This window comes from Sciurus vulgaris (assembly GCF_902686455.1).
Source record: "Sciurus vulgaris genome assembly, chromosome: 17".
Classification (NCBI taxonomy): domain Eukaryota; kingdom Metazoa; phylum Chordata; class Mammalia; order Rodentia; family Sciuridae; genus Sciurus; species Sciurus vulgaris.
In genome coordinates, this window is record NC_136478.1 from 62,664,572 (window position 1) to 62,687,386 (window position 22,815).

General features: G+C 53.5%; 1 protein-coding gene across 3 annotated transcripts; it reads right to left on the reverse strand.

Annotated features, from left to right (window-relative positions):
* Positions 1–15,033: 15,033 nt before the first annotated feature.
* FPR1 (formyl peptide receptor 1) lies at positions 15,034–20,721 on the reverse strand. 3 transcript variants are annotated; one of them, XM_079117159.1, is made up of 3 exons: positions 20,506–20,575; positions 17,366–18,642; positions 15,034–17,190 (listed from the first exon to the last, which is right to left on the reverse strand). In XM_079117159.1, the coding sequence occupies exons 2-3, from the start codon at positions 17,553–17,555 to the stop codon at positions 16,124–16,126; spliced, it is 1,257 nt and encodes a 418-aa protein (XP_078973285.1). In that variant the 5' UTR covers positions 17,556–18,642; positions 20,506–20,575; the 3' UTR covers positions 15,034–16,123. The 3 variants fall into 3 exon arrangements, with proteins under 3 accessions (XP_078973285.1, XP_078973287.1, XP_078973286.1); XM_079117161.1 differs by lacking the exon at positions 17,366–18,642 and having other exon boundaries at positions 20,506–20,721; XM_079117160.1 differs by lacking the exons at positions 17,366–18,642; positions 20,506–20,575 and adding an exon at positions 18,877–19,747.
* Between the last annotated feature and the right edge of the window lie 2,094 nt (positions 20,722–22,815).

Consider the following 22,815-nt stretch of genomic DNA (forward strand, 5'->3'; position numbering starts at 1 on the left):
TGGTTGTGCTGGCTCGGAGGCCCGTCGCCTGGAACTGGCCAGGAGTGAGCATCTGCTGTTGGGAGCCTGACTCGTGTGGGTCTCTGAGCTTGTGCGTGTGAGTGTGCCTCTGCACACGTGTGTGGCAGCTCTGGACAAGGGCTGGGAGCTGGAACTCACCTCTCCAGGGACTCAAATAACTCAGAGCTGCTGCTCAGCTTCCGGGCTGTCAGGACCCTGACCTGTCAGGGAAAATGAGTCAGAGGAAGGGCAGAAAAGAGATGGAGATCTGGGGTGTCTGAGCTTTAGCCTCTCAGGGTCAGAAGACCAGTGACAAATGTCACTGTTTGCCCTGTCCTTGCCATGATTAAACAAAACAAAACAAAAACAGACAAAAAACCCCCTACCTAATGCCATTTTTCCCCCTTTTGGTACCAGGGATTGAATCCAGGGGTGCTTAACCACCAAGCCACATCCTCCGCCCTTTTTATTTTTTATTTAGAGACAGGGTCTCGCTGAGTTGCTTAGGGCCTCACTATGTTGCTGAGCCTGGCTTTGAACTTGAGATCCTCCTGCCTCAGCCTCCTGTGTCACTGGGATTACAGGTGTGGCCACACGCCCAGACTGTATAACACTATCTTTTTCAATGTCCCTTTCACTATGAACTGATAACGTCTGACTTCCTACCTCAGTAGCTGTCTTTCTCTGTGCCTCCCGTGTCTGTACCTCTGGTCATCTTCGTACACTTCTCTCTCTCCCTCCCTGTCTTTGTCCTCTCCATTCCGATTCCGTGCCTCTGTTTCCCAGTCTGTCTGCCTGTCTGGGTCTCTGACTCTGTATGTTCCTGCTTCACTTCTCTCTCATTCTCTGTTCATTTCTACCTGCTTCTCCTTGGGCTTGTGTATGGCTTTCTGTCTCTCTAGATTTCTGACTCTTAATCTTCCTAACTTTAGGAATCTGACTTTCTGAGTGTCTCTTCCTGACTTTCTCACTCTGTGTGTGTGAGATTGTGTCTGTCTGTCTGACTCTAGGTATCTAGGTGTCTGTCTGTCTGTCTGTGTACCTACCTGTCCATCCATCTACCTACGTACCTGTCTCTCTCCTCTCAGTCTCTCCATGCCCACCTCTCTTCCTGAGGTCCTCATCAGCACTTCTTTGTGTCTCTGTGTCTGACTCTCATTCACTTTTTCTCCTGACTTTTCCAATCTCAGGCATCCTTTCTTCCACTGTTCCATCTCTTCCAGCCTGACCTTGACCTTCCCCTGGCAGGGCCAAGTCCTCATATCCTGGGTTTCCCGCTTCAGGCAGGGGGAGAAGGGCAGCACCAGCCAGCAGGGAGAGGGCCCCATGGATGCAGGAACCAGGGCACCGCCCACCCACCAGGGCGGGCCTGGCTGTGCGTGACGCTATTGCCTGGAGCCGGGGCAGCCTGGTGTCTGGCTGTGTCAGGATGATAGATCCTCTGGTAGAGATGAGCCCAGAGCAAGGGGGAGTGGACTTCTCACCAGTGGGAGGGGACAGCCCAGGCTCCACCCAGAAGCTGGGCATTCAGCTGCCTGGTCCTTACCCCACCCTGCCGGGTGGAGCAGCTGTATAAAACCAGATGTTTCTAAAACCAGAGTGTGCATGACAGTGAAGGACCAGGACTTTAAGTTCTAATGTTTGCCTCCTCCAGGACCCAGGAGTCCAGACTCAGTCCCTCCTCCCTCAGAGCCAGAGGCCCAGACCCCAGCCCTTCCCCTTTGCACCCAGATGTCTGGGCTCCTAGAAGTCCTCTTAGGGAGAGATGACCAAGGCTGAAAGCAGCCAAGGGAAGAGCTGAAAGACAAGGGCAGGAGGCAGGAACCTCCAGCACGCCTCATGAGCAGTTGTCTCTCCCAGAACCCTTCTTGCCAAGGGTGACTGATTTCCCTGGGTCCTTCCCAAGATGTCTGTCATCATGGAAAACCTCAGGATGTGGTTTACAGAACATCAGGACAGAAGGAGTGAAGGATTGGGGAGATAAGGCAAAAACGGAGAAGAGGCAGAGGAAAAACATTTATGGTAGGGACGTCTCTTAAGATGCTGGTGGGAAGGCCTCTGGGCTGGGCGATGCCTGGGCACACAGAGATGACTCAGGGGGGCCCCTGCCCTAGAGGAGATGCCAATCTGGTGGAGGAGACAGCTGTGTAAACACAGGACCACACCAGTGCAGGAATGTAGCATCCCAGCCAGAGAGTCAGCGGGCTTCCCGGAGGAAGGGGTCCTGGCTACTAAGGATCAGCCACAGAAGGGCAGTGGAAGGTGGAGCTGGGAAAGGGCATCAAGGATAAGAAACGGCGTGGCCAGTCCACAAAACACTGGCAGACTGACATTGTGGAAGCATGACAGGTGGTATAGGGAGTTTGGGGTTGAGGTGCACGACTCTCCACCCATGCAGGGTTTTTAAATTTGCTTACTTTTTAATTGACAAATTAAGAATGTTGTTATGCTTTGGATGTGAGGCATCTCTCCAAAGCTCCTGTTTTAATGCAGGAATATTCGGAGGTGAACTGATTGGATCATCAGAGCTGTAAGCGGATCAGCCCATTCTGGTTTGAATGGACTGACTGGGTGGTAAGTGTTGGCAAGTAGGATGTGGAAGGAGGAGGGGAGTCACTGAGCTGTGCACAGGAAGGGGGTGCCTTCCCTATGACCCTTTCGCCTGGCTCTCTCTGATTCCTGGCCACCAGAGTGGGCAACCCTCCTCCACCATGCCCTTCCGCCATGATGTTCTGCCTCACCTTAGGCCCAGAGCAATGGGGTTGAAAACCCATGCACTGAGCCTCCGAAACCATGAGCCAAAATAAACTTTTCCTCCTCTCAGTTGTTCTTGTTGGGTATTTTGGTCACAGTAACATGAAACTGGCTAGCACAATTATGTGTATATTTCCAGTGTGCAGCGTGATTCTTTGGTATATGTCTACATTGTGGAATGGTTAAATCAAGCTGTTAACCATGTGCAAACATGCGGGCTTTTGGATGCCAGACTCAGAGGCTGGATTTTGGTCCTGGGAGTACTGGGGAGCCACAGGAGGACTGGGAACAGGAGAGAGGCAGAGTCAGTCCTGGGCGGGCCCATCTGAGGGACAAACTGGGCAGAGAGCTCAGGGTTCTTGGCTAGAGTGACTTGGTGTGTGGCAGTGTTGTGTCAGAGATCCCAGGACCTTCTCTGGGCTAGAGAAAAAGCTGTGTCCAAGCTCAGATGGAGTTGAAGCCACCGGCTGGTGGGGCTCCTGAGACATTGTGCATGAGGATGAGTAAGGGTGGGGGGCAGACCCCAAGGCGAGGATCACAGAGACTAGGAGGTGGGGGGCAGACAACAGCCACCGAGCCCTTCATCTGAGCTGCTGAGATGCATAAGCTAATCGTAAGGAGGCCCCATTTCAGGAGGTACGAGTCCTTACAATTACCATAGGCATCTTTTTTCCAAGTTCCCCCTTCCAAGGTTTCAATTACCAGTGGTCAACCATGGTCTGAAAATACTAAATGAAAAATTCCAGAAATGAATAATTCATCAGTTTTAAACTACTTGCTGTTCTTAGAATTGTGATGAGATCTAACACTATCCTACTTTGTCCCGCCCAGATGGGACTCTTCCCATTATCCAGTGTATCCACATTGTATATGTTACCCACCTGTTGGTCACTGAGTAGCTGTCCAGGTTATTGGATCAACTATTGCTGTACCATTGTGCTTGTGTTCAAGTCACCCTTATTTTACTTAAAAATGATCCTGATCACTTGACTTTTTGGCTAAGATCAAGGACCTCAAAGTGCACAGGTAGCATTGCTGGCAAATTGGATATACTAAAGAGAAGCTATCAAGTGCTATATTAAAGTAAAAGGGTGAATGTTCTCGACTGGGGTTTTGCAACATAAGCCCCAAGGATGAGGGGGAAGGCTGTACCTGTCTCCTGGGGAACTAGCGAGGGCTAGGGGCCTCTGAAAGTAACTTGGAGAAGTTTGTGTTTTATTAAATGCATGAGTCCAGACAGATGGTTTCTTTACTAGGTGCCTGAGTTGGAAAGGGATGCTTCTAGAGATCTGGTTGCTGAGGGAGCAGGACGGGGTGAGGGAGGCTGTTTTACCTGACCACCTGTTTAATGTGCAAGCCTGCCCAGCTCTGGATTTCCAACCCCCAGAATCCCCCTCTGCCTTCCCTCCCCGTCCCCATAGCATGGGTCACCTTCCCACGTGATGTATGAACTGTTCGTTCAGCATCTTTTTGTACAATGTGTGTCTCTCTTGCTGGAGTACAAGCTCCACACAGGCTCTGAGCTTTCCCTGTTTTATTCCTGACTCTGTCCTTGGAGCCTAGACCAGTGCCTGGTGCCTGGAAGATGTTCAGTAAATAGGTATCGAATGAATGAGTGAGCTTGTCCTAGAAAGTCAGAATGAGGGATTGGGGAAGGAGAAGAAAAGGAGGGCTTATGTCTGTCTCTAAATGTCTGACGCTGTTTCCCTTTTTTATTCTGTAACTCTCTCAGTGCCTCTCCCTGAATTTCACACTTGTGTGTGTGTGTGTGTGTGTGTGTGTGTGTGTGTGTGTGTGTCTGTTTTTCTGTTTCTAAGTTTTCTTTCTCCTGCTCCATCTCCCCTGGCCTGCTCTGGAGATTTCCCCTGGCAGAGCCAAGTCCTCACACCCTGGATTTCTCCGGAGAAATGGGGAAGAGAGAAGGGAGGAGGGAGGGCAGTTAGGGAGGAAACGGGAGGAGGAAGAGAGGAGAAGGAGCGAGGGGGACAGACGTGGTGAAGGAGAGGGTCCACGGCTGGGATGCCCCTTCCACCCCACAGCTCTGCGGCCACCACTCAGAGCGGCGGAGAGTGGGGTGAGGAGCGCCCTGGGAGTGAGGTCTTAAGCAAGGAGTCCACAGGATCGGCAGAGATCCCGGATCTGGCAGCAGACGGTCTTGGACTTCCAGGGACTCGGAGGACGTGGACTGTGAGACTCTCAGTGGACCCAGGCCGGGCTGACCCTCCCACTCACCCGTATTCTGGGAAGCACTTCAGCCTCCGAGATTCCGAGGAAACTGCAGGGAGGGAGGGAGGGAGGCCAGTGATAATGACTTACATCCACCTTGTGCTCCAGCCAGCACCTTGGGCGGGAGCTGTAGGACCTGAGGGAGGGGAAGTCCTCCAGGCGGAAGGCCCTGCCCAGCCATTGGAGGATGTCCTCCCATCCCATCCCCACGTCCCCCTTTCCCAGGAGGGACACAGCCAGAAAGCAGAAAGAGAAAGGATTGCTGCTTGTTTGGCAGCTATCCATTTGCTCCCAGGGAAGCAAGAAAGGAAAAGTCTTGTTTTCCAGAAAGGAAAACTGAGGCTGAGAAGAGTAGCTTCCTGATCAGAACAACGCAGCACAAGGGAGACCGGGCAGGTAATGGAAATCAGGTGTTAGGACGAGGTTTGTATTTGCTGGTCGCGGCAGGAGGAGGCTGGGCCTGGACCCTGGGTCTGAGGGAGGAGGCTGGGCCTGGACCCTGGATCTGAGGGAGGAGGCTGGGCCTGGACCCCTGGGTCTGAGGGAGGAGGCTGGGCCTGGAGCCCTGGGTCTGAGGGAGGAGGCTGGGCCTGGAGCCCTGGGTCTAAGGAGGGATGGCTGGGCCTGGACCCTGGGTCTGAGGAAGGAGGCTGAGCCTAGAGCCCTGGGTCTGAGGGAGGAGGCTGGGCTGGAGCCCTGGGTCTGAGGGAGGAGGGCTGGGCCTGGACCCTGGGTCTGAGGGAGGAGGCTGGGCCTGGAGCCCTGGGTCTAAGGAGGGATGGCTGGGCCTGGACCCTGGGTCTGAGGAAGGAGGCTGAGCCTAGAGCCCTGGGTCTGAGGGAGGAGGCTGGGCCTGGAGCCCTGGGTCTAAGGAGGGATGGCTGGGCCTGGACCCTGGGTCTGAGGAAGGAGGCTGAGCCTAGAGCCCTGGGTCTGAGGGAGGAGGGCTGGGCCTGGACCCCTGTGTCTGAGGGAGGAGGCTGGGCTGGAGCCCTGGGTCTGAGGGAGGAGGGCTGGGCCTGGACCCCTGGGTCTGAGGGAGGAGGGCTGGGCCTGGACCCCTGTGTCTGAGGGAGGAGGCTGGGCCTGGATCCCTGGGTCTGAGGGAGGAGGCTGGGCCTAGAGCCCTGGGTCTGAGGGAGAAGGCTGGGCCTGGACCCTGGATCTGAGGGAGGAGGCTGGGCCTAGAGCCCTGGGTCTGAGGGAGAAGGCTGGGCCTGGACCCCTGTGTCTGAGGGAGGAGGCTGGGCCTGGATTCCTGGGTCTGAGGGAGGAGGCTGGGCCTGGATCCTGGATCTGAGGGAAGAGGGCTGGGCCTGGACCCCTGGGTCTGAGGGAGGATGGCTGGGCCTGGATCCCTGGATCTGTGGGGGGATGGCTGGGCCTGGATCCCTGGATCTGAGGGGGGATGGCTGGGCCTGGACCCTTGGGTGTGAGGGAGGAAGCTGGGCCTGGACCCCTGTGTCTGAGGGAGGAGGCTGGGGCCTGGTCCTGTATATGCTGAAGAGGAGGTTTGGACCCCGGGACTCTTAATTTCTGAGGGTTACTTGTGTACACTTAGGTTTTGCTCTGTTCTCCCCCAGCCCCCAACCCCCATTGTTCTCTTCTCCACTTGGGATCCTTGGTCACCTCCCTCACAGCCAGGACAAAAGCACCTGTGTGGGTGGAACACAGCAATGTTATCCAGAAAATGCTCAAGGATGGTGTGCAGGTGGTGGCCCGGCCGCCTGGCCCTCTGGGCCCGGGGCAGAGTGGGTGCTCACAACTCTTGACACCAACCGTGCGGGGCCTTGCTCCCACCAACACTAGTTCTCCAACTTTCTAGGCCAAAACTGAGGGTCTCAGGGTCCAAGTCACTTCTAACACTAGTGACCTGGAGTCACCCCAGAAGGCAGGGCGAGGGCTCAGTCCCTAAGGCTGTCCCTGCTCAGATGCCCACAGTCTGGCTGTCAGGCTCCTCCACACCCCTCCTCGCTCAGGGGCTGGCTGTAACCACCCAGGGAACTCAGGAGAACACTCTGCTTACATTCAGCATGTCATTACAAAGGCTACCGAAGAACAGCCAGACCCCGAGGGCCACGGGGCCACGTCCACGGTGATGCCCGGGGCAGAACCTTCGCTCTTGCTCCAGGCACGTGGACGCATTTGCCACCTGGATGCTCTCTGAACCTTGTCACTTAGGGACTTATGGAGCTTCCCCTATCTAAGCATGGTCGATTAAGCTGTTGGTCACTGGTGATTAATCCAATGTCCAGCCCTGTTTCAGAGGTTGGAAAAAGTTCCAACTGCTTAATCACACGGTTGGTTCCTCTGGCATCCACCCCACATCCTCCGAGAGCCACCTCAGTAACATAAATTCAAGTGTGGTTGAAAGTTTCAGGTTCCTTAGGAATCACAAAAGATGCTCTTCTCTCCCCTACTACTCAGGAAATCATAAGATGTTCAGGGTCATGTGCCAGGAACCGGGGCCAGAGACCGAGTATCCATTTCTTGTGGTTCTAGTCCATTCTGGGAACTATAACAAAACACCATTGCCTGGGTGACTGAAAACCACAGACGTTGGCTCAGAGTTCTGGAGGCAGGAAGTCCCGGATGGAGGCTCAGGCAGAACTGGAGTCTGTTGGGGACTCCCTGTGTCTTCACATGTGACGCTGGAGGCTCAGGCAGATCTGGAGTCTGTCATGCTCTCAGCTTCTCCATCTCTAGAATGATAAGCAGAATCAACTTCTAGTCTTGATAAATTTCCTGGCCTTGTGTATTCTGTTATAGCAACAAAAACCAGATTCCAACAGGATCTCGCTGGGGCCAGTCATGAGGGCACCCATCTTCTAACTCTGCCCCAGTGCTGGTTGGGATTTCAACAAGTTCTAGGGAGATGCAAACACTTTCTTATGTTAAAGAAACTATTTTCTTGGCAGGAGCCATTTCATTCCTCTCTTTCCTCGTCTGTACAATGGGACTATCTCAAGTGGGACTATCTCAAGGGCAGCAGTTAGGATCACAGAGGATATGCAGGGAGCTTACCATTCCTGAGCCAGGAGCAGCTGAGGGCTCTGATGGACTCGGGTGGACACAGGGGCATCCCACGCTCTCCCTCCCTGGCAACCCCAGCCCTCATCTGAGGAGTCGGCCAGTCTGGGGCTGGGAGCAGCCTGTACTCTGAAGTCATATGGGTTCCAAAGCTGGTGGCCTTGGGCAAGCCACCTCCTGGTCCTGAGCCCCCCCACCTTAGCTGTCTCAGGACAGGAGAACCCGTGCCCACGTTGGTGTGAGTGGGAAGAACATTGGGCATCCTCTGAACCCAGGGGCTTGACTTTCTGGTCCCCTGAGTGTGCGGTGAGGAGGTTCCGCCAGCCAGGCTAAGAGAGGAGCGCGAGGCGGAAGCGTGGAAGGGTGTCCTGAGAAGCAGACGGCAGCGTAGAGGGTGGGCCCCGAGGGCGCCTCCAGATGGAGGGCACCAGCGGCAGAGGTCTGGAGGCCCTGCTGTGGTCAGCGCTTCAGGCACTCGCAGGCAGAGTCTCAAAACCACAATGAAGTCATTCCCAGCGAGAAGGGGGAAGATCGGGGAGGGAGAGATAGGGCTGCTTCCGTTTTCTGTCTGCTGTTGGGGTTAAAAAATGCCCCAACTTTGGGCTTCAAACTGGGACACCTGGCGGGGCAGCGAGCCCGGGGAAGGGCTGACTCTGGAGCGCCCCCTAGAGCAGGCTCCTCCCCCAACCCCCCGGGGTCTTCTACCCCTTGCTGCCACTTGTCAGTGCAGGAAAGTTAAACCCCTAGCGTAGAAGAGGCTGCAGTCAGACACCACGCCTGGAGCTAGACCAGCCTTGTCCCAGCCTCCATTGGCTCCTCAGGCTGCTTCCGCAGTCCACCTGCCCTTCCTCTGAGCGGCCTGGGTCCCCACCTCCTCGCCCTTTGAGGGAGGGTACACAGATTCTAAGTCCTAGAGATTCCCCATGCCCATGTCTTTTCTCCTGTTAATCTGCCTACTCTCTGTTTATCACTCAAATGAAGAGTGTGAGAGAGAGAGAGAGAGACAGCAAGACAGAGGGACAGAGACAGAGACTCTTTCGCTCCGTACTGACCCCAGCAATTGTGATAGTTCTCACGTGAGATCCGTGGTGGACAATGCCCCTCGGATCCCTGGGTGATCTCCTTTTTCCAGACATTGAAGGATGGAGAGACAAGGAGGCTGACCAGAAGCACACGGCCAGAAACATCTCCTGGTCATATGCCTAAGACTTCTGCAAACTGACCTGTGGACCCCCAAGCTCCAGGCACGGGGTCCCGTGTGATGAGCTCTCAGACCCTTCCGTGGTGACTTGATACTCCCAGGAGACATCTGTGCAGACGACCAGCGCAGCTGGGTGTTCCTCCCCCTCGCTCCCGCTCTCACCAGCGGTCCTGGTCGCCGCAGCCTCCTCTGGAACAGAGCCCGACGCAGCAGCAAGCAGGAAGGGGCTTCCTCCCAGCACCACCTCCAACACCTGTGTTTGGGAAGGTGACGTATTCTTCTGGAGCCTCAGTTTCCCTCCTCTGACACTTGGAGCTAGGATTTGATGAGGGGAAACCTGAATCCCAGGTCGTAGGTTGACTGAGAGCCCCCAAAACGTATCTGCAGGCCTGACCCCCAGAGCCTTGAGCACTGGCCTGATGTCACGAAGTTAAGGACTTTGACCTGAGGATGGAGGGTGGACCCTTAGTGTGGTGACATTCTCCAGAGGCAGCGGGAAAGGGGATGGAAGATAGGCAGAGACTGAGCAGCTGTCAGCGGAGCATGTTGGATTTCCAGGGCTTCCATAGTAATGAGTGCCCCGCACACGACAGGACTGTGCTGTCTCACGGTTCTGGAAGCTCCAGGTACAAGACGGAAGTGTCGGCAGGGTTGGCTCCTTCCGAACCTGTGAGGGAGAACGGGCTCCGGGCCTCCCTCCCGGCCTCTGGCCTGCCTCTGGCACGCCTTGGCCTGTAGAACGTCTCTGAATCTTTGCCTTCTTCATCACAGGGTGTTTTTCCTGCATGTGCCTCTGTGCCTAAATTTCCCCTTTTCACGAGGGCACCGGTCATATTGGATTGCAGGTCCACCCTAGTCCAACATGACCTCATCTTAACTTAAATAATCACATCTGCAATGATCCAATATCCAAATGAGGATGCACATGAGGTTCTGGGGGTTGGGACTTCAACGTGGGAATGGGGGTTGGGTGGGGGCCCGACTGGAGCCATAATGCTGAGGAACACCAAGTGTTGCCAACAGCTGCCAGAAGCTAGGAGAGGGGTGTGGACGGGAGTCTCCCTCAGAGCCTCCAAAAGGAACCAGCTCTGTTGACATCTTGATTTCAGACTTCTGGACTCCAGAACTGGGATATAATTCACTTCTGTGGTTTTCAGCCACTCGGTGTCTGGTAATGAGTTACAGCAGGCCTAGAGTACCCCAGCCCAGCACTGGACACACCTAAGCAAGTGATAAGCCACTGGCGACCTCCACCCTAGATAAGTTCACAAGGTCCTTCTTCCTCTAAGGTGACTGGGACCAGAATGGGTCACTAGGATGGTTTCCTCTTCCCCAGTCTCAGGTCCAAGGATTTCAGAATAAAGTCTGCTCAAGAGTTCTCCAATCTATTGATTGCTAAAGAGAGATGCAACCAGGAAGAAAGGCTGGTCAGACGGGAGGTGCCAGGGCTGTGGTCTGGGTCTCAGAGGACGGAGAGAGCAGCGGGTGAGCAGAGCAGATTCCAGCAGATGGAAATGGCCATGATGTTGATGGCGGCCGTGATTCACACCAAGGTCTGGGCTGCCCATTGCATATTAATGAACCCCACCCAAAAGATACCCCTCAGATAGCCACTAGAGTGCCCCTGTTAAAGAAAGTGCAGAGAAGGAAGTGCCGTGTGCAAGGTCACACAAGCAGTGCCGCAGCCGGGACCTAAACACGTTCTTACCGAATCCAACACGTGTGTGTGCGGTTTACACCATGTTCTGCACATAAACTATTAGCAACTTGCTCTCCAGGGGAATATCTATTTCTAGATGTAGGTACCCACTAAGTGTTGCCGGTTTTAAAGGATGTTGTACGTCATTTATGAATAGTATTGTAGTAAGTCATCCTCTATCGTACGTTCCATACAGCTATGACTTCAGGATGGATGACATTTCTTGCAAATAAGAAAAACTCTTTCTTGCAAAATCCAGTTCCAGTTTTTCCAATTCTGTCACCAAAAATGAGACTACAAATACATGCTTGGGATGATCCAGTCAAGAGATAGATCGGGTCATGTCATTGATGATGAGTGTCGTTCTGACGTGAACATTGGTTGCTGTTTCCGTTGAAGTTAGAGAGCCAGATGAAGGTTGAGACGGATGGCAATGAGTGTTGGGACTGTGTCCACCAAAATATAGCAACATAGTCAGGAAGTGATGAATTTTAAGGATCCATTGCCTTTGTTTTTAATATTGTGAATTTTTTATTGTAAGTTTTTATAATTTAACTTGTAAAAGTAGCTCATAAAATTTCTGAACTTTTAACAATTGTCGGTTTGTGAGCTGCTACGCACCATCTCGTTATATCAGTGGGGTGTAGGGGAGAGAAATGTGGTGTCTCTACCGTCAGAATCCCAGCAATCCAGGCCCTTGGCTATGCAGAGGCCTGGTAGCCATGGCGTCCCTGGCCTGCGGGATCGATATTGACCATGGAGGCACTCTGTCAAGAGTGCCATCTCTGCCTTAGGCACTGACTAGATGCGTTGGGTCACTTAGAACCTAGACATTTCTGTGCCCTGTGCTGGTGTCTCCCAAGCCTCCCTCTCTGTGTCCAGGTGTGTGCGTGGGGTGGGCTGGGGAGGGGTCAGAAGTGATTTCCACTGTCCACAGGGAGCCCTGTGCTTTCCCACCCACCTCATCTGCTCAGCCGCAGCAAAGTCTGAAATTCACCCTTCTTCGCCTTCCTGTCAAGAAAGTGCTCTCTCCCTCTCCCTCCCTCCTTTCTCCCCTCTTTTCTACCTCCATTCCTTTTCCCCTCTCTCTTTTCTGTCTTTCTCTTTCAGTAAAAATTTTATCAAAACATAACCTACACCCAGAACCTGGCGCCTGTCATAAATGCACCCTCAGGAGGTGTTCCTGCTGCTAACACGGCCCTGACACAAGAGCCCCTGGGCCTCCGGGGTCACGGCCCAGGGTAAGCAGAGCCCCACCTCTAACCCTCATGAGCAGCTGCCCTGGGTTCAAGCTGGCGTAGAAGGAACCACCCGGCGGGGCTTCGTTTGTGTCCGGCACCCTTCTCTCAGCGGTGAGACCCACGGATGGTTGTGCATGGAGCTTTGATTTGCTGCTTCTCGTTCCTGTAGAGCAGTGGACTCTGGCTCTGTGCAGTGTGCAGACAACCCTGTCTGGAGGATGCTGAGATGCTCATTTTACAAACGAGAAGTCAGCAGCTAAAAGCCCCCGGGCCCCGGTGCCTGGGATTCCTCAGCACCCTGAGTGCCAGGTTCCCCTCTTCTGGAGATCTCTTTTCCCCAGGCTGCGGCTTCTGCCCTGGGGTTTCTCTGGGTTCCGGTTATTTGGTCATTTGGAAATCCTTTAGGGATTTCCAAACAGAGTTGGGGAACAAGCAGGGGAAGTTCACTTCTTGAGTAAGAGGAGCTGGGGTTCCTCCTGATTTCTGAACAGCCATGAACATGGGCACAGCAGGACGACGGTGGGGGTCGGCTTCCAGAGACACGGTAGTTTCTTTTATATGTCAACATGACTGGGTCACGGGCGACAAAATGTCTGGTTACACATTACTCGGGGTGTTTCTGTGAGTTTTTTTCTTTAACTAGATGTGTCGCGGGCTGAGTAGAGCAGCCTGTTGCCTCTGATGTGTGTGAGCCTCACCCAACAGAAAGGAGGCCGAATGGGAAAGGCTGGCCTCCTGAGTCCTTCTGCCCGACCACCTTCCGACTGAGACCGTGACTTCTTAGTCTGAACCTCAGCTCTTCCTGGGTCTCCAGCCTGCTGGCCTCTAGGCAGGACCTGTGGCACCAACGCTGCCAATCTTCAGGCCTGGGGACTCCGGCTGGAACTAAACACCAGTTCTCCTGGTTTCTAGCCTCAACTGTGGATCTCGGGACTTGTCAGCCCCTGTAGCTGTGTGAGCCAATTCTCACGATTAGTCTCCTTCTATGTTCTGTGTATGTACCTCCAACTGTCCTTTCTCTCTGGAGAGCCCTGACTGATGCAGGAGATGAGCCAGGAATGTCTTCTGTGGTCTGTAGCCCACACCTGGAACTGGGCCAGCGAGGCGGGCCAGGCGAGTCCGGCCACTGAAGACCTGTGCCAGGCAGTGGCTGTGAGGGTGGAGAGAAGGGGGCCGTGGGCGAGGTACATTCACGGGTGTTGGGACAGGATATGGGGCCTGATGGACTGTGGGATGTGTCAGAGAAGGAGGCATGGAAGAGGAATCCCACAGTTCAGGATGCAGCTGTGATCAAGTTGGGGGTAGGAGACTGAAAGAGTGTTGATCCAGTTTTATATTTGCAGCATCTTATGACGTTTTGACATTTGAGGGGCCTTCCGGATCCAGGGAGAGATTCCCTCTCCCAGGGCTAGCTGATTCCTAGAGATAACCACCAAAGGACGCCTCTCATGTGAAAGCCAACCACGAGGTGGGAGATGATTTTGGATTATCCCTGCGGCCCCAGTGTCATGCGTGAAGGAGGGCGGCCAGGGAGTCTGCGCGTGAGAGAGAGCCGAAGGATCACTGCTGAATTTGAAGATGTAGAAGGGGGCCTAAGGTCATGGGAAAATGGCCAGCCTCGAGGAGCTGGAAAGGGGAAGGAAATGGACTCTGCTAGAAGCTCTGGTAGGAAAATAACCCTTCTTTAATTTTTATTATTTTTTTGGTGGGAGGAGTACTGGGGATTGAACTCAGGGGCACTTGACCACTAAGCCACATCCCCAGCCCGATTTTGTATTTTATTTAGAGACAGGGTCTCACTGAGTTGCTTGGGGCCTCCTTAAGTTTCTGAGGCTGGCTTTGAACTCAAGATCCTCCTGCCTCAGCCTCCCGAGTTGTTGGGGTTACAGGCATGTGCCACCACATCTGGCTGTCCTTGTTCTTTATGCCACATCATGGGCCATTCTCGCTTGCGTTTTGTTTTCTGGTTCACACAGGACCAGGCGACTCCCCAGCAGGTCTCGTGGAGGGTGATGCCTACCCACCAAGCTATGCCTCTTCCCCATTCCCTGAGCACAGGCAGCCTCAGCCACAGGCACCAGCTGCATCCATTCTGCCAAGTAATGTGGGCATCTTAGGAATGAATCATTATTTGCAATTTACAAATCCCCCTCAGTGTGGATGAAGCTGGCAATTTGTGTTGGAAGAACACAGGGGAATTTAAGGGCAGCCACCCGCAGACAGCACATCTCACTTGGAGGCGCTGGCTGCTGTCCAGTGGCCTCTCTCTGCCCCGACAATCCGAGACTCGTCATCTCTCACACCTTCTTTGCTCAAATGGATTTCTACTTCTCTCTGTGAGTCTTTCTAGCAAATTATGGAAAGTGAGGGTGTCTGGGGAACCCTCTGAGCTTGCCATTGGAGTCACAAGTGAGGACATTCTTGGGCAAGGACCGGGTTCTCTAACCTGGTACGACATCCTGTTCCTGGTCTCAATTTCCCCACAAGTCAAGATAGGAAGAAGTCAGATGAATGCCAGGGGTTGGTGACCTAGGATACTGGCTATGTGAGTTCCTGGATAACTGTAAAGAGGGACAGGAGCAGAAGATTTAATTCAACCACCATTTATTAAAGCGTTTTGTGTGCAGGGGGATCAGACAGTGCCCTGCAGATGCTCAGGATCAGAGGAGAGACTCTGTTAGTGCCCAGAGGCTGGGATGCAAGGCTTGGGAAGCGCCCGGGGTTGCTCAGGAAAGGCCTTCATGGGAGTTCAGAGAAGGGGTTGACTGCTGAGGGCCACACTGTGTGGTCAAAACCAGGGGCGTCCCCTCGAACTGGAATGAAATCAGCCCTCGCCGCACGTCCCCCGCTCCTCCGCCATCCCTCCTCCTCCTCCTTCTTCCTCTTGTGTTCTCTTTTTCACATGTTTAAAGTCATGCTGACTGGTGTTTAAACGACCCCCTCCTCCTCTCAGGAAGGTGCTGTCACTGATGATTGGCTTGGGTTAGGACAACAGAGGGTACAGGACGGCAGAGTTCAGGGTGTGAGGGGCAGATAGCTCTCAATTGTGGGGGGAAAAAACGGCAGACACCTTGAGGTGAGAAGCTGGGCGGGAGGATGGACTTTGGAAGGAGGGTGTCTGAAGTCCAGCCGACATGCCCACAGTGCCCTGGGCTGATCCGTACATATCTCAGGTCGCCAAACTTCTCTGGAGCGTGCTCCATGTCGCAGGGTCTTGTGCAAGCAGCTTTTAAAGTAATTTAGGGGCTGGAGTTGATGTGTGAAGCCCTGGGTTTGATACTCAGCACCACATATAAATAAATAAAATAAAAGATCCATTGACAACTAAACAAATATTTTTTTTTTTTAAATTAGGGAAATTCCTGGGTTCCCCTCGGGGTGAACTGTGCTCAAGGTGGGATGACAAGCACCAGGTGCTCTGTGAACTGGATTCATTCACTGAAACCAGAACAGAGCCCCGTGGGCCCACCCTGAGGGAAGGGCAATGGGTTTCCCAGCATTTACCCCAGGAGGAAACAGGCGGTATTCCCGGTAGTTCAAGGGCTTCAGCTGACATCTCCAGAGTTCCATAGTTTACTTACTTTTTGGCCTGAGGCCTCTTAGAAAGCACCTGCTTTTATTTTTTTGTCTGACTTAAGGCATGCTTCTCCCTCCTCCTTCATTTCCTAAGGTGACCGAACAATTGATTGTCCACCTGGACATTTTTGGGAATGGAAGTGGACATAGTTAGTGCTGTTAGAAGAATAGGTATCCACCTGGACTCTTGGGTTAATGGTGATGCATGATCTCTTTTCTCACCTCTGAACAAACAGAGGTCCCCAAATTAAAAATAAAAAAGACATCGAAAATGGCCTCCCATCTGTTCCTTACCCCCAAATCAGGGGCAAGAAATGAGCCGCGAATGCCTGGGAGACAGTATCAATTGAGCAGGGAGGAAGCGGGACTGGAGCTGGCTGGGGTCCCGGTCCCTCCTCACTTTGCCTGTAACTCGACCTCTGCAGGAAGCGAGGAAGAGTTGGTGGCTGTGCTGCTGGGCTGGGCCGCGTCCTCGCTCAGGGCCCTCTCCAGACTGGCTGGCAGGGAGTGGATCAGCTTCTCCCGGAAGTCCTGGCCCATGAAGACGTAGAGCATGGGGTTGAGGCAGCTGTTGAAGAAGGCCAGCGAGCTCGTCACGCTGACCGCTACTCTGAGGTCACTGCCCACACCTCTCAAGAGGTCCCGGACTCTGATGGTGCCTATGAGGGCCACAACCTGATACGGGAACCAGCAGAGAAAAAAAGCCGCTACGACAAAAGAGAGGACCCGTAAGGGGCGGCTGGATCTGATCAGGCCTTGTCTGTGGATTTTGGTGGCGATGAGGCCGTAGCAGACGGCGACGATGGACATGGGCATGCTGAAGCCGACGACGAAGCGGATGATCCCTCGCACGGTCAGCATGATGACGGACACCTTCATCTTCTCTGCAGGGTCTCTGGTCCAGGGAGAGAAGTCAAAAGTGCAGGCTGTCCTCCCAGCCCCACGCACTGTCACGGTTGTCACGCGGATGATAACTGGCAAAGTGAGGAGCAGAGCACAGATCCAGGGCCCCAGGATCACCCTCTTGGCCAGGCCTATGGTGCGGTGGTTCTGGGCCCAGACCGGATGCAGGACGCAGATGCAGCGGTCCAGAGCGATGAGGGCGATCAGGAAGACGCTTCCGAAGAGGTTGATGTCCACTATAGTAAAAATGAACTTGCAGAGGAACCAGCCAAAGGGCCAGTGTCCCCCCATGGCCTTGGAGACCGTGAGGAAGGGCAGAGTGGAAGTGAAACAGAAGTCGGCCACGGCCAGGTTCAGGTAGCAGATGGTGGTGACTGTGCGGGTCATGCGGAAGCCGGCCACCCAGATCACCAGCCCGTTGCCCAGCACGCCGAGGACAAAGGTGACTGCCAGCACCAAGTACGAGAAGACGTCCAGGACAACGTAGCCGGCAGAGGCAGCCTGCACCCCTGCAGATGCATTCACGGGGAGAGAGGAGTTGAGCTGCATCCGGTCGGCACCTGAAGTAGTTCAGCAACGGCATGTTTTAGTCACGGGCCCACATGCAGCCTCTCCCCCACTGCCTTCCGCTCACATGCCTTCGCTGCCCTCTACGGCTCCCACGCCAGCTAGGACAAGGTCGCCTCTGTCCCCTGTCTCTACCCACTTCTAGCAATGGGCCACCTCGTCACAGACCTGCTGAGTGAGAGTGCATCTTAAGTTCCTGCCGCTCTCCCAGGCAAGGCTCCCGCCGCGGGGCAGACTGAACGCCAACGTGCAAGGCGGCATCCGCACAACAGCCGGGGGGCAACAACCGGGTGTCGAGCAGCAGATGTGTGGGTACACAAAACACTGCGCTTCCACACAACAGAACATCACTAGCCATAAAAAGGAATGAAGTGTCCACACAGGCTACCACATAGACGAGCTTTGAAAACCTGATACTAAAGAAGCCAGACACAAGATAGCACAGGTTTAAGATTCCACTTGCAGCGAAGATCCAGAATAGGCAAATTTGGAGGGAAGAAGCAGATGAGTGACCGGGCACGCTGGCACACACCTGTGACCCCAGCTACTTCGGAGGCTGAGACAGGAGGACCACACAAGTCTCAGGCCAGCCTAAGCAACTTAGCTAGATCTTGTTTCAAAATAAAAAAATTAAAAAGGGTGGTGGTGGCTGGGGGTGTATCTCAGGGGTGTAGTATCCCCTCCTCAAGTTCGATTTCAAGTACCACCAATGAAAAAGAAAAGCAGTTAGTGGGTGCAGAAGCTGGGGAAGAGGAGAATAAATAATTATTAGGTACAGATTTTAATTTGGAGTGAGGAAAAAGTTCTAGAACTAGATGCTGTTACTGTTACATAACATTTTAAGGGCACCTACTACCACTGAATTGTACACTTAAAATGTAAACTTTATGTTGTGTGTATTTTGCCACAACTTAAAAAAAGCAAAGCGGTGCCTGGACACGAAGAAGCAGGTGGGAGGCAGCCTCGTCTCCTCCCCGAGGCTGCGTGAGCTCTGACCTACCACCCTCGCTCTCGGCAGGAGGACTGACCAGTACCAGCTTTCCTTCCAGGAACTGCCTCCTCTCTCTCAGGGTTCACCAGGGGCCCTCCCTCCACTGCTGTGGCAGGCGGGTCATGGTGAATACTCATGAGCTTTGAATGAGATGGATGGCATCAGAGAGGGGCCACCGATGGCATTGGCAAGGGTTCAGGGTGGACCCTGTGCCAAAGGGAGCCGGGTCAGGGGACCTTGTCTCCTCTGGCCTCTAGGATTATCCTGGCGGGTGGATGGGATGCTCTCCTCTCTGCCTGCTGGACGGGCTCCAGACTCTCAGGGATGCAGAAGAGCAAGATAGAAATAACCGTCCAAACTGCATGAGATCTCATGAGACTCAACATGCAGAGTACAAGCCAGGCTCAGCCCAAGGGCTTTGATCTCTTCTAATCTTTGCAGCAGATTTCCAACACTCATAATATCCACAGTTGATTCCAAAAAGAAAAGGAAAGGGTGGTTGTGAGATGAAATGGATTAGTACAAAGAGGCTCAGTCAGTGACAGACGACAGATTGACACCCATGCTGAGTAACGCTGGGGTGGTGAGGGTTTCTGTTTGTATTTTTTTTAGTATGTACACCTCATGCAGATTTAGGGCATGTAAGCTAAATGCCTGGGGTCTTCCAATAGCCCGGGTTCTTTCTGACCCTGTTGTGCTGGGCCACCTCTACAGACATGCCGTCTCCCATGGCAGGTGTTCCCCATGTGGGGCTTTAAGTACTTGTGACATGGCCAGTCCTATTTGAGATGGGCTGTAAGAGTAGAATACCCATTAGATTTGGAAGACGGAATGGGAAGAAAGTAACATGTCATATCTTACTGATAACTTTGATAACTGGACACAGTGGCGCACACCTGTAAGCCCAGCGGCTCAGGAGGCTGAGGCAGGAGGATTGCAAGTTAGGCCAGCCTCAGCTTAGTGAGGGCCTCAGCAACTTAGTGAGACCCTCTCTCTAAATAAAAATACAAAAAGGGCTGGGGATGTTGCTCAGTGGTCAAGCACCCCTGGGTTCAATCCCTGGTATAATAATAATAATAATAATAATAATAATAATAATAACTTTTACATTGACTACATATTGAAATGATAATAGTCTGGCTATATCCAGCTATATAATCATTTAATTAAATTGTGCATTAAAACTAAAGCCACCTGCTGCTTCTTGCCTTATGAAGTGTCTGCTGGGCATTTAAAACTGCAGGCAGAGTTCACATTTCTGCCGAACCTCAATGCTCTTCCGTCTCAGAAACGGCTTGGAGATGTTTTCCCCCACCTCCAGTCAGCCAGAGAGACTGTGGGAGGACTGTTTGTCTTCGAGGATCTCTAAGGCAACCCATGAAAAGGTTTGAGCAATGAATAAGGAAGATGCTGCAATGATAGGACGGGGCAGACAGAGAAGGAAAGCTGCGAGCTAAGACTCCCCCACAGTGCAGAGGAGAAGCCCTGATTCCCCAGGGACACGGACCGGGTGCCCTGATTCCCAGTGGGTGCGAAACTCATGGGAGCGGACCCCGCGCCCTGATTCCCAGTGGGCCTGACCCAGTGCTGCCCTTTCCCACGCCCCTCCGCCAGCCTGCTGTGCAGCCACATCTTCTGATCTCCCTGAGCTCCAAAAGGACACCAGACTTCAGAAGATGGAACTCGGGCTTGCGGCGGGGCGTGACCCAAGTTTGCAATTCTGGAGGGGGCAGAGCTGGGTTTTCCCCTGCCATGTCCAGGACCCCACTCTCCGTGGAGACGCGTCCGTTTCCTCTTACACTCACTTTCCCATGACCCAGCATAACGCCTTCAGTCCTTTCTCCTCACAGCTCTGAACTCCTCTCCCTCCCACAGCCGATGCCCTTGCTTCCTGCCCCAGCAAAGCCACCGTCCTGGCTGCTCAGAGCTGCTGTTCCCTGGCTTCCAAGATCCCGGCCCAAGACCCACGCTGTCCTCCTCCTCCGGAGCCACCTGTCCCATTTCCTGCCCTGACCCCCTTCCTCCTGCAGCGCCCATAGCCTCTCTCCACTTCCCCATTCCTAGTCAGCACCCCAGTGTGTTCCAGATCCACTTATCTTCAAAAAATCACCCTCTGATTTCCCGCCATTCTTGATTTTCCAGCCCATTCTTTGGCTACCCCTCCTTCCAAGCAGAAAGTCCTGGAAGAGGGACGTGCATCTGCTGTGTGCACGTCTTCACCCCATCTTTCTTTAGGACTTAACCCAAGACTCACGGACCCCACAGTCTGCTCAGCACACCCTTGCCCGGCGCCTCAGTCTCAGGCCGCGCTTCTCACCTGTGTGTCTCGGCTGTGGTCCTTGCTCTGGGAAGTTCTGAGTCCTTATCCCCTGGGGAGTGACGCCAGTCCTGAGAGTCAGCAGAAGATATACCCAGGGGCAGGGGAAGGGACAGGAACCCAAACCAATTGTGCAATAGGAAACAGGAAGCCAGGACTCCTAGTGATTCAAAATGACCCCAAGGACAGGCTGATGGGGCACCTGTTTTAAATGCATCTGGGGAATGCCCTGGTCCCCTCAGAAACTTGAGTGCCTGGGTGTTTTCCAGCCTAGATCCTCTGTGGGTGCAGATGCTCAGACTTGCCCACGTCAAGGGTCAGGCAATCTGGGTGTGCAGGCCCCTTCTCCCTGGAGAAATCAAGATAAAGAAAGGGTGAGTCCCAAGGTGAGAAAGATCTTGTGATAAGCAGCAAAAGGCAGCAAGGCAGGTGAGAGAGGAGCCTGGAGCAGAGAGGGGAAGGGAGGGTGGGGGCTGGGACAGTCGGACAGACCTGAGCACCTTCACTCAGCCACCACTGGCCACGCCTGCGAGGTGCAGGGCTTCTGAAACCTTAGGTGTCACCGAAGGCTCAGAGTGATGTAAGGAAACATGGAAAAACAGAGAGAGGTAAGGACACATCCTACAAACATCATTCCCAATGCCTTATTTCAATTAGGGTGTCCTCAATTATAGGTAATGTACAACCTCACTTAACAATGAAACCGAGGACAACATTTATGGCTTACTTTGCAAGATTTTGGAGGTGGGTAGGAGTAGATTAGGTTCTGTCTGAATAATATGATCATGATTCATATTTATTTGAATTTGCCCACTTTATCATCCTAAATATTGTGGATTTCTTCCTTATTGACACCTTCTGGCTGCAAGACAGCTGCCATCCCTCCTGCATCACACCTCAGCATCCCCGAGCCAGGGGAAGACACAGGGCATCGCTGAAGATTTTTTTTTAAATCAGAAATGAGGTATGTTTAGATTTACAGTTTATAAAAATTCATCCGTGGTCATATTTCAGAAGACTCCCAAGGGAGGAAGGGTAACAATGGAAAACATGTAAGAGGAAGGCAAACTTGGGGGAGAAGTCAAGTGAGGAGAACGGCAGGGACACTGCGGCGCCCAGTGGAGAAGGACCGAGAGAGGCCCAGAGACAAGGACTCTGCAGAGAGCGCGACCCAGCACACCCGACATCTTGTCAAGCTGGTGGTCTTTCCTGGTTGCTCCTGCCTGGTCCCCGCAAGCAGGTTCTGTTCACTGCCACCAAACAGTCCGCAGTTAGCACACCAGGATCTGCAAACGTGCACAGAGACAAGCGTGTGCAGTTAGGGCGTAGTTAGGGTGAAGAAAAGAAGGAAAGTCTCAAAGCGGCCTCCACCCAGGAGGCCCCCTTGCCCAATTCAGCCAAGGCCCAAAGGAAGTGGCTCTGGGGCCCTGCCCGGGGATCCCCGAGCCTGTTGCCCATGCCCTCCACCCAGGGAGTGCCAGGACTGCCTGAGACGGCGGTGACCCTGGGATGGTGCCACCAGGGCTGGAACCCTGGCCCACCGGTCACCGGTTGTGTGACTGACCAGTCATTGAGCCTGGGGCCAGTGTTTTCTGTGAAGGACCAGAGAGCAAGGCTCCACATTTGGCAGGGCACAGGGTCCTTGCCAGCTGCTCAGCCCTGCTGACCCGAGGAGGACAGCTGGAGTCGGTGGAGCCACATGTCCCTGTGTGCCCACACGCTTCACCTCAGGACACTGCAACTGGATTTGGTGCCTGTTTTCCCTGGTGCTGGAGATGGAGCCCAGGACCCCATGTATGCCAGGCAAGCTCGTGACCACTGAGCCCCACCCTGCCCTTTTATGTCATTTCTCCATGTCATGAAATGCTCTTTTGGTATTTCTTCAACAAGTAAAAAAAATGTAAAAACCCTTCTTGACTCATTTGACCCCAGGATGAACCACCCTGAGTCTCTTCAGCTCTGAGTCAAGAGTCATACAATTTACAGAGGTCTTTCGTTTTAATTGAGCAAATACTATAACTGCTGTGCATACTCGTCATGAATTCCTGTGCAGCAAACACAAATATCCCGGTAACTAGAAGAACGCTCTTTGCCTCCGACTGTGCATTCTCTCTGTGTGGACCCCTCCGAGCTTCATGTTCTGAAACACCACCGCCACCAGCCCCCAGCCCCTGCCTCCAGCTCGGACCTTGCTCTTGAACTGCAGGCACATCATCTTGCTCATCTGTCCCTTTGGGCCCCTCTCCACCTTGTCTTGGGTCGTTCTTCTCAGTTCCGCTGTGTGGTGCCCCTCAGAACCTGGCTGCTCAG

Bases quoted from the DNA above. Each gene is read 5' to 3' on its own strand.
- FPR1 (XM_079117159.1), bottom strand. From the start codon at position 17,555: ATGGCTAGTGATGTTCTGTTGTGTGGAAGCGCAGTGTTTTGTGTACCC. The intron at 17,191-17,365 runs GTCTGTGACGAG...GAACTACTTCAG, and splicing joins GATGCACTCTCACTCAGCAG to GTGCCGACCGGATGCAGCTC.